The sequence below is a fragment of the Mizuhopecten yessoensis genome, unplaced genomic scaffold (genome assembly GCF_002113885.1).
Source record: "Mizuhopecten yessoensis strain PY_sf001 unplaced genomic scaffold, ASM211388v2 scaffold10963, whole genome shotgun sequence".
Taxonomy (NCBI): Eukaryota; Metazoa; Mollusca; class Bivalvia; order Pectinida; family Pectinidae; genus Mizuhopecten; species Mizuhopecten yessoensis.
In genome coordinates, this window is record NW_018408809.1 from 295,727 (window position 1) to 307,133 (window position 11,407).

At 32.8% G+C, this 11,407-nt stretch overlaps 2 protein-coding genes across 2 annotated transcripts in view; one reads left to right on the forward strand and one right to left on the reverse strand.

Annotated features, from left to right (window-relative positions):
- The window catches only part of LOC110464125 (macoilin-like), a 29,635-nt gene extending 20,246 nt beyond the window's left edge, over positions 1 to 9,389 (forward strand). The window contains exons 6-12 of the mRNA XM_021519189.1: positions 1,231 to 1,333; positions 1,652 to 2,024; positions 2,598 to 2,756; positions 3,182 to 3,364; positions 4,145 to 4,265; positions 4,529 to 4,703; positions 6,225 to 9,389. Of these exons, the coding sequence (XP_021374864.1) occupies positions 1,231 to 1,333; positions 1,652 to 2,024; positions 2,598 to 2,756; positions 3,182 to 3,364; positions 4,145 to 4,265; positions 4,529 to 4,703; positions 6,225 to 6,454 (1,344 nt within the window). The 3' untranslated portion in view covers positions 6,455 to 9,389. The remainder of the gene's footprint in view (positions 1 to 1,230; positions 1,334 to 1,651; positions 2,025 to 2,597; positions 2,757 to 3,181; positions 3,365 to 4,144; positions 4,266 to 4,528; positions 4,704 to 6,224) is intronic.
- A 452-nt stretch (positions 9,390 to 9,841) lies between these two features.
- Positions 9,842 to 11,407, reverse strand: part of LOC110464129 (lanC-like protein 3) — a 12,858-nt gene continuing 11,292 nt past the window's right edge. Inside the window, exon 4 of the mRNA XM_021519193.1 lies at positions 9,842 to 10,517. Coding sequence (XP_021374868.1) covers positions 10,085 to 10,517 — 433 coding nt within the window. The 3' untranslated portion in view covers positions 9,842 to 10,084. The remainder of the gene's footprint in view (positions 10,518 to 11,407) is intronic.

Consider the following 11,407-nt stretch of genomic DNA (forward strand, 5'->3'; position numbering starts at 1 on the left):
TATTCAAGGTCACAGGGGTCAAATTTGTTTAAAATCTTTAAACGACCTCTTCTGAATAACCATGGGTCCCAGGATGTTGATACTTTGCAAGTTGCATCCTGAGATGAAAGGCTATAAAATTTGTTCAACATAATGACTTTGTTCGACTTTCAATCACAGGGGTGAAATGTTTTTAAAAAAATTAACAGGGTCTTTTGAATGAATTTTAATCATAAATACTGATATTTTGCCTGTAGCTTTATTTTAGATCACTTTTAAGGTTACAAGTGTGAGATTTATACCAGGTGAGCGATGCAGGCCCATTGGGCCTCTTGTTTCCTATAATTAACTAATACAGTTTATGAGTGGGTAGGTAGTAAGGGAAATACCCCCTACCTACCCTGGTATTTTATTTCCTATATCATTTGAAATATTTGTTCTCCACATTTTTTTGTGGAGAAAAGCAGAAAAACTTTTATTAAGTTACAGATCCTTTAAAAAACTTATTCATAATAATCAAGAGGCCAAGGGTCTTGATGACATTTGGCGAGAAGCATGCTTGAATGAAGGGTTATCAACTTTGTTCAGATGAAAGAATGACCTTGAACAACTGTCAATGTTGCGGGGGTCAAATTTTTAAATTTTTAAATGACTTCTGAATAACAAAGAGGCCTAGGGCTAAATTTGTTCAAATTATAGTGACCTTGACCGACTTAAAAAATTTAATTTCAAAACATTTTGACTATGTCTTCTGACTAACCAAGATGCCAAAGGTGATAATGTTTGGCTGGTCTGATTTTGTTCATACTTCGTGGTAAGCAGTATTTATGAGATTACAAATGTATATGATGATTTATAACTAGGGCAAAAAAAAAAAAGTTTGTTTGGTATAGACCAATCAAAAAACGTTTTGCACACAAATAAAATTTTCCTGTAAGAGAATAAGTTACGACGACTAAAATTTAAGCCTTAATTTAACTTTTATTGTTTTAAATTAAAGAAGTTGATAAAGTTAAGTTTAAAAAGTTAATGAAGTTTAATCTTTTTATTGTGGGGTAGGGAGGGGGTTTCCTACCGACCAACCCAAACTTCAATTGGTGGGCCAGTCGATGCCAGACAGAATATTTTAGAGTTTGCCTGATATTGTGAATTCAATTTGCTCAGTGGTTATTGGATTATTTATATTATACTGTTTTGCAAATGTTTTAGTATAGACATTTCTTATGAGTAATGTTCTACTTTTATTTACAGAGAAAACAGAAAGAAGTACAGAGACAGAATGACTTTTATATAAATTTAATACAGAAAGCTCTGCCACCGGAGCTTCAAAGCCAGTATATTGAAAAGCAAAAAGGTAAATATACATGTCACATTGTGATCAAGTGTTATCTATGTGTCTCAGAGTTTGTTAGATTTGAGAATGAACATGAAAGATGAGATAGAAATTACAAATTCTCACAAGTTGAATATCTGCTTTTTTTGAAAATCTTTCATTAAAAAAAAAAAAGCATTTTCCTGTATTTTACACATATTTAAATTCTCCAAACATTCTATGTAAGATGTGATGTCTATGTTTTTCAGTGAAATCATTGAAAAAAAGATAAAGTTATAATTAATGAAATAGCAGCTGTGGGATAAATTGTGGTATTAAAGGTATTTGTTCTGATTTCAGCTTTACCATCAAAATCAGAGGAGGATGTAATCTCAAACGGTGTGGCAGGTGGGAAGAAGTCTGGTAGACACGATGATGAAAAAGAAATAAAGCGCCCAACCAAAGTAGTAGATGAAAACGAAGATGACAATATAGAGTTTATAGAACAAAGTTTGCCAAAGAATTCATCTAAAGCAGATGTCAATAGCTTTGATGAAATTACTGACAATATTTCCAATGACCAACAGAGTAAATTTAGATCATCAAATAGCATTAGCAAGACACAAGTCAGTAAGCTGAACACAAGCAAGGAGAGCAACAAGAAAGGCAAAAATTATAACAAAGAAGCTCCACCAGCTACATTTAGTAATAACAAAGATGAAGTCATTTTAAGGTGAGTACATGCAAACAGAAATCAAGGATATTAATTATGACTAAGGAATAAGAAAATTCCATTTATCTGCTATATTTTGGAAAAGTCTTATAAAAAAATATGAATTGTAAATCTTTATTTTTTTGAATGACTTGTATTTTATTTCACAAGCTATGTAGGTTATTTGCAAATACAAATTGAGAGGATGCTGTTTCAACATTGATAATAATTGTCTCCTCTCTGAGATATTTTATATATTGGTACATCTTTTAGTCATTGTACTGTGATTTGAAAAATGAGACTGAGAATTTGAACTTGTGTTTGGAAATTAGATATCTACAAAACCCAGACCATTGCTTTAAAGTTCAGGTTAACTTCTTAGCTTTGCTTAAACATCAATATTATCTTTACTTCTTTAAACTCTATTCTGCTTGGTCAATCACAGTTTTAAATATGTAAGCAACAGGAAGATATCAATAAAGCCTTGGGGCGACCATTTTAGATCAATTCAAATATAGTCTATTGCCATACTGCCTATGGTCAGTGGAGGTTCAATATTAGAATAATGCCAAATATAATTTATTTGATTTTCAGACTTGAAAATGACGTTAAAAAATTGAAAGCAGACCTGCAGACTAGTCGAAATTGTGAACAGGAATTTAAAACACAGATAGGGTCTTTTATGGGTGGTGAAAAATCCATGAGATCTGAACTTTACCAATTACAGGAAGATAATGAAAGTCTTCAAAATAAGTAAGTCATCTAGGAGAAGAATGTTTAAGATAACCTGTTTATATTGTACAAATTAATTTAAAAGAATTAAAATTTTGTTTTATTCAAATAAAGCAAAATTTTGTTTTATTCAAATAAAGCCATATTAATTGCAAATGCTTAAACATAATTAATTTAATTTATGATATATTTGCCATTGAGATAAGTATTTGGAAATTTCTGACAATTTTTAAAATATTGTTTTTTTGTCATTGATGGCAATTACAACGTAAATAGTAATGCAATTGGAGACCCTAAGTGAGTCATGATCTGGAAAAATGGCAGGTTTATATTGATAACATGTGTTTTATTTTCAAATACCACAGAACCGTGCCTGTGTGAATAAAGAGTTACAGATTTGTATGATAAAAAAATCTTTTTAACAGGAAAATTGTATTTTTTTTCAGACTCCATAATCTTGTCACAAGCAGGCAGCAAGACAAACAGAATATTATGTTACTAGAAAAGAAACTCAATGAGGAAAGGAAAGGCAGGGCAGGAATAGAATTACAATTAAACTCGGAACGGAAAGCTAAGAAGGCCGAGGAGGCAGCAGCAGCACGGGCCGTGGCCATGGCAGCAGCGGCCAGGTACGTTTATGGTATAGTGTCAAGATTCACTCTACAAGAATTTTTTTATCTGAAAGCAAAAATTTTTTTTTTTCAATTTAATAAAATATAAAACAAGGCTGTGCACAATGAAAGCAGATATGATTAATCGTTGTATTGTATGTGTACATTGAACAACACATGTACTTGACAGGTGATTTCAAGGATTTGCATTGATCTTATACACATAAATACCGTAATAAACAAATAAGTGCAAAAGTGATCATTAGATGTTCTCACATTTGTTTTCTTGTCTACACTGTGAACAGAGGCTCTCAACAAGCTGACATTGAAATCGATATTTTGACTGAGATAAATTAACAGATTATATCATGAGGATTTTATCATTGTTTTCTTTGGTTGTGGCCCGAAATGCTTCTGGTTTCCTTCACAAATATCTATGAAACTTTTTACTCAGCAGTACTGTACAAGGGTTTGTTCTTGTAATGTATTTTGATACTGACAATTTCAATAGGAGTTAGTCCTGTTTTCTGAACTCCCTGTATATTTTATATAGTATTGGTTGAAGTACTGCTTATTGTCGTCATGGCCAAAAGTTATGAAAATATATAATAATAAAAAATGTAATTCCTATTAAAAATTTGAATGGTATGTATGTGGACCTCTAGAGTTACAATTTCCTTTGGACTGAACAGAATCAGATAAAGTTTAATTTTAAGAGTAAGTAACAACTACCGGTAGCTAAAGGAACCTAATTTTGACTTAACAACCTACTGAGACAGTGCTTTATTATCATTCCAGGGGTGAATGCACAGAGTCCTGCAAAGCCAGACAGAAAAATATTGAAAATGATATTAAACTGCTCAAACAAAACCTCAAAGTTCGAGAAGAACAATTTCGACAGCTAGAATTTGAGAATCAGGTAATTATTTGAAATTTGAGTGACAAATCTAATGTTCATCATTTTGCAGTCATTTTAAGCTTCATTTACATATTGTATATTTATAAACTGATTGTTTTTTGAAAAAAAAACCACTTTACTAACGTTCTTGAAAAGAGGTAATTGTTTTATGATAGAATATTAATAGTATTCAGGATAAATTAGAACAAGTTTAAAGTACATGTTATAATGAACTAATGTGTTGTGATGTAATATGAATGGTTATGTTGAAAATCACATTGCAGTCCCTTCATCAATATAAAGAGGCACAGACTGAAACAGACGTGCTGATGTCTGCTCTGTCAGCCATGCAGGATAAAAATACACATCTAGAAAACAGCTTGAGTGCAGAAACAAGGATCAAGCTGGATTTGTTCTCAGCATTAGGTGAAGCGAAGAGGCAGATAGAAATACTCAAAAGTAAGTCTCAATTGTTGTCCCAGTGTTTTAAGTGTTGGGTTGGATTCAATGTCACTACTAGCCCTTCATGCATGTTTCTCAGTGTATTCATAATAATGATGGGTCCTCGAGTGGAATATGCTGTAGGAACAGTTGATGTCAGGTTGTCAATAAATATATGTAATCATATTTTATGACCAAAAGAAATTATTGTATTCTGAAAATAACACATGTAAAACTGTTAATTAGTTCTTATATTCCCCACAATGAAGTCAGGGGATGGGATAGGGTGTGTGTGGATGTGTTACGTTATACTGGAATCAGGGTGTCCGTCATTGTCTCCATGGACAGAAGTTTGTCTGAAGTACCAGTTTATTTTCTCCACCAATTCTTTTGAAACTTGACACACATGATCAATACCTTATCTAGTTGTGCTCTGATGATTTATTTTAAAATTGGATGTTATTCTTTGGTTGTGGCCCGAATTGCTTCTGGTTTCCTACACAAATATCTATGAAACTTTTTACTCAGCAGTACTGTACAAGGGTTTGTTCTTGTAATGTATTTTGATACTGACAATTTCAATAGGAGTCAGTCCTGTTTTCTGAACTCCCTGTATATTTTATATAGTATTGTCTGAAGTACTGCTTATTGTCGTCATGGCCAAAAGTTATGAAACTTTATTAAATCACTTTTCCTTATAATTAGATTGCCCATTTTTACAGGTTTTAATGTGAGAGCAGGGAGTTTTAGTTGTGGGTTAAAGTTTCAGTTTGTCATGAATTTCATTCTTTGGTGAATTACAATCTTGCTTATGTTCTTTACCAAAAAATTATAGAATATTCTCCACCTGACATTAGGTTCTGCTCAAGCTGTAATTAAGAGACATGTAAAACAAAGCTGTCAATTACTTCAGCCCCACAATGAAGTTAGGAAGGTATGCCGTTATAAGGTTGTCTGTCTGTAGCAAGATCAGATTCGGATAGCTTCTCATGTTTTCAAAATTTATGGAACCCAACTGATGCAGTAACCACACTCTGAAGTTGCTTTTGTTATAGTAATATGCCCCTTTTTTCAAGATTTTAGGAAATCTTGTCCAGATAGTTTCTTTTATATTTTTATATGGATATTGTGAAACTCTACAAACTGAAATATGTCTTAATTGTGTACTCGTGCACATTTTCCCTTTTTTGTGAAATTTACGACAAAATCTTGTCTGTACAAATACCGTTAATCAAAGTTATTGTTAAATATTCAGATTTAATCCACTCTTATAAAGCTGTGTCCCTATTATTTAACATTGTTTATGTTTAATATTGGAAATATGCCCCGATTCTGATGTCATATTATATTTTGTTCAAAGTACTGCAGCGAACCTGCCAAAATGCATTTGGACCCCTGAAAATAATTTTCATGGTCAATATTGTTTTAAAAAGCATCTGGCTATTGGATTTTTCCATCCTTATGTTTTTTGTCTATTTTACAAAATCATAACCAAAATGCAACAGTTGTTTTTATTTTTAAATTAATTTATTTTTAAAGATTTTGTTGCTGAAAAAGATAAAGAAATTGCTGACTTGAAGTCAAAGGTGACCGAGGCAATGGCCATAAACATGATGCCTTCCTCCACGACAGTGAATGGATGTGGTATGGAGACAACATCAACTTCACCATTATACTCATCAAATTACAAGAAGGACAACAGCATGGTTATCAAATCCAACCTCAACCCTCACGCCACAGACTACACGCCTAAAACTACTAGTATCTAAATAACAGAGCCACTCCTACAGGCAACCTGCATTTATGTTCTGGCAGTTATTTGAACTTTCAAATTTTTGCAACAATTAGTTGTGGTTTTTTTTAAAAAGATAAATGTGAAACTTAATATTCATCAAAGTAGATGAAAATCCTTGTTTACCAAAGTTGTGATAATTTGAAATTTTTAATAACTTCATAATCGATGGAGGTTTGTTCATGGACGTTTGGTTGGGCAGTCAATACTGCCTTATATTGACATTTCACATTTTAGTCTTTATAAAGCTGACTGCCTCCCACATCTTTTATGTTGTTCCGTTATTCTGTATGGTTACTACAGTTACAATTGTAGCAGTATTTTGAGATAAAATATACATTTGTATGTTTAGTTATTAAGTATCTTGAATCTATTCAGTTTGTTAAGGGTATGTGCTATTTTACCCTATGAAAAGTACAATGGCTTAATGAGGGTTAAGATACTCTACAGATGTCACTATGTTACATTATAAAACTGCCATATTTATGTTGAAGATTTGAGAGAAATCTGTCTCGTACTTGCATGAAGGACACATGCAAAGCCTGTGAGATTTTGTTTTACCTGTATTCTTATCAAATTATTTACCATCAATTCCATGAACTGGTTGTATTTGGCTACTTCAAACTTTTCTTTTATCATTTAAAGCAGCAACATTTTATATGGCATACTTGTGATTCAGCCTGGGAGGTTTCTCACATATCATTTACTGAAATGGTATGCCTTGGCTAGCAAGATTGTTATAGATTTAAAATGATCTTTAAGCTATGGTTCTTAAGTATTTATCATACAATATTATATAAACTAAAGACTGCCACACTTGATATCATTTACTCTCATTGCGAAGATATAACACATAAGTTGAATTGCAAGTTCAGAAATCCATCTATTTCAATCAACACAGTAGATCTGTGGATTGAGCTAAATTGAAGATACTCTTGTTGAGAAACTTAGCAATTTCTATTTTACTGTTCGATTCAATGTTAAAAAAGACTTGCTTGGATATTGAAGTAGGCTTGTTGTGTTAAAATCTATTACATATACCTTGAATATGTATTGAAATTTATTACATACTTTTGAAGCCTTACCTTAGTGATACAGGCCATCAGATAAAGAATGGTATCACACACGTGTATTACAAAAATCTGTTTAATGCAATAAGAACTTATTATCTACTGAACAAATATCAAAAAGTTTTGGGCATATTTTGATGATATCATGGAATTTTTTTTTTTTTCAAAAAGCACAAGTTTCTATTTGACCTTGCTTACTAGTTCAGACGTCCACATCCAGTTTATCCATGGATGTGTTCATCTGAACATCTGAACAAAGTACGCGTGTCGGCCGTGAGGTCAGATAATAACTTTTGATTCTGTTAGGAACTATTGTTACTATCAGCTTCCAATGTTACACCAACCTCTGAATATATTCGGAGCCGCTGTTTTATTTTCTACTTACCAGTGTTGTTGATGGCGCAATGGCCTCAATTAATGTCATTGATGTGACAGTCTTTTACACATATTAATTTAAATTTTAAGCTGGGTTTTTCTTCAAAATAGAAAAATTAACTGAACAGTACATTTTTACATAAACTTTTTAACCCTTCGAACCGGTCTTCAATCACCAAGTATCGACCAGTACATTGTTTTTCTTAGGGTGGGGTGGGGTAAACAATCTGTTTCAAAATGTCCTCTTCTATCATATTTCTGATAAAATATCTTGTATGGTAGATACATTTTGATATTGTTCTTTATATTGTTCAGTATTTTGTGTTCCTACTACCAGGGTAGTTAGTTCTTTGACAGTTTATACTGTGAGACATTTAAATTGTATTTTATTTTTCTATTTTCAACAAGTTTTTAAACAATACAGATTATTGCGTTTTAATAGCCACTAAAAGAAACTAGAGCCATCATTTCCTACCTTTTTACATGTGTTAGCTCAATGTTTTTTTTTAAAGAAAACAATAAATTTCAATCATAAAACATTGAAGGCTTTTCACAGAGTATTACCGGTTACTGCTGAAGTTAAGGTAATTTTATTTTTGTTTATTTTGAAGTCGGACAGAAAAAGGTTTCGGTAAGAAAACTAGTTATGAATAGGAATGATCTACACCTTTAAAATGCATAAAAATCACCTGTTTGTTGGGTGTTTGGTCTACTCCTGGTCATAGAATCACATCAGTACTATTATTTTGCTGCAACTAATACATTCATTCAACCTTCCTGTTTTTGCCAAGGTTTCAGCCTTTCTTCCTGTTTTTGCCAATGTTTCATGGTTAAAATTATTTTCCACTAACCTTCTTAATAATGAATTGACACAGTTACAACTAATTTATCAGGAACAAAACTTCAGCAATGTATTTAAAAGACTTGTTTGATAATTACAGAACAAATTGTACTTGTCATGATCCCAAGATGACCATATTATACAGATTCTATTTTAGTTATCATTAACGCTAACACTATTAAATTTCTCTCAAACCTCAAGTTATTCCCTCTATAAACATATTCTATAGTGATTTTTTTTTTATGGTAATTCGTCGGAACAATTATTTCTTAGGCTACTTTGAAGGCAGGCGTCCGCTCACTTAAAATGCTTATTAGGTATTGTTTTGTAATCCCATGGTATACATCTGTGGTATGTTTTTGCTTGATGTACTAGTTTTTGTGTGTTTACACATTTATTGTTATAGTAACTTGATGAGAAACATGATGGTAATGACATTGTCAGTCATTGTATTTCTAGGCCTAGAGCCGATGCATGACAAGTCTGTATTGTACGGAAGGCTTTTCAACAGACATTAGTCTCGTAGAGGGCTGCTTTTTTTGCTGGTAAAGTAAAAAAGGTAAGAAAAGAAAGATATTACTAAAAGTGCCCTATCTTGCTGCCAAGATTAAAAGCTAGCAATTTTACTTGTGTTTCTGTCCTCTGTTTCACCATGGCGACATCATCGGACACATTGTTTTCACTTGTATATATTAAAGTCCCCAACAGACTCTAATTGCGACTACTACAAGATGTTTTATCAAAATTCATAACCAACAACTGGTAAAATTCTAACATCACTTAAACCAGAAATGACTTAAGTGATTTTTTCATATTTAGTTGACAATAAAATTCAGTTAAAGTAACAGTATTTCAACAAAAAAAATAAACCAACTGTTCAAGAGTGACTTGCAGAAACCAAATTGATAACTGATTAAGCATTTTTTAAACTTTGAAAAGAAAGATATATAGACAGGGCTTCTGGCACTGTTAAAAAGATCAAAGTGCTCTATGTATGTTTTCAAATTTAAGTCAAGATGCCTGCATCCTTTTGTTTCTTGCAGAAAAAAATAACACAAAAATAACTCAATTGCACTTGCAAATTGGAGTATTTATTCTACATGTATACAGACCATTTGATTTCTAGAGAAATTAAAAACATTTTATGCAGTAATATCCTCCAGAAATCCACTGTACAGTTGATTACCCTGTGCTTATTATGCAGGTTAGTTTTCAAAGCAGGTCCACAAATGTATCATTAAATGCTAGATAACAGGATTTACGATATGAATAGTTTGAATGTTTACACAATGATGAAATAAAAACTGATATCAACAACTCTTCAAAACACAACATTGAAAAGTGGGAACTCTGCTTTATCTGGCTGTAAAAGATCCACAAGAAACAAGACAGTGCCAGCCCATCCTTCATATAGACTAAAAGGCGTGTCAGGGACGCTGGCTCCCTTCTGGAATTCCTGTGTAAACATGAATTCTGCAAATTTGAGGGCCCTGTACAGATACTTCTTGTCGTCGGTGAGTCTGTACAGCAACAGGAACACATAACCACTTCCAGCTACGCCATGACAGATACCTGGACCCTTCCTCAGCAATCCTTTCTGCCATGTCAGCTCCCCACATCTCACACAAGCCTGAAGGTACTTCTCATCTCCCCATACCTTATAGGCACGAGCAAACAGGTAGACAACACCTAGGGCGACACAAGAAAGTCTTATTACCCTAGGGCGACACAAGAAAGTCTTATTACCCACTACACTTTAAAAGGCAAGGACAAACAGATAACTAACTACAGGAGACACTTATTGGCATATGCAACATGGTTAAAGTTCTTTTATAGCCTTGAGCGATTTAAATCTTCTGTGTAAACAGTGCAGATATATATAAATGTGCAAAGCAATATATATTTACATTTTGTATGCACATAAATTGAATCATACATAGTATAGTATTCTTATAGGTTTGACAATATATCTGTAGATGATTAATTTATTAATTTTTGCTTTATTTAGTGTAGATTGAAAAATCTTGGTACAATATTATATGACCCAGTAAAAATACAGTTTAACCTGTCTAAATAGAATATGACTGGGTCTGAAATATTTGGTCAGTTTATACAACGAGGTCCAAGGGCCTTAGCGGTCACCTGAGATATATCATAGGTACTGGTAGCTTTATTTTATTGTTTAGATATGGTGTGGAAATCAGCATGTAAACTAAGTGAAATACAATACTTGTCATGTCATCAAAGGATAAGAATTTTAAAATATTGTTAAATGTTCCCTTTTGGGCGCGCCCTAGCCCCTGGGGATGGGGCAGGAATCCCAATTTTACAATGTAATATCCTCATCCACCAAAGATGATTCTGAATAATTTTCTGCTGAAAATGGATAAAATTTACCCCAAAGTGTTATTTCCCTATATAAACTTTATCCCCTCCCCAAGGGGGAATGCATGGTTCAGGGGTCCTGAAATTGACAATTTCAATAAAGCTGCTGATGATCTTTCTATTCATGCACTGAAATTGACTGTAGTACCTCTGAGTCTGGAGAAGAAGATTTTTGAAATATTGGTAAATTTTCCCTTTGGGGCCCGCCCTGGCCCCTAGGGTTGGGGTAGGAATCCCAAATATTACATTTTAAAACCAT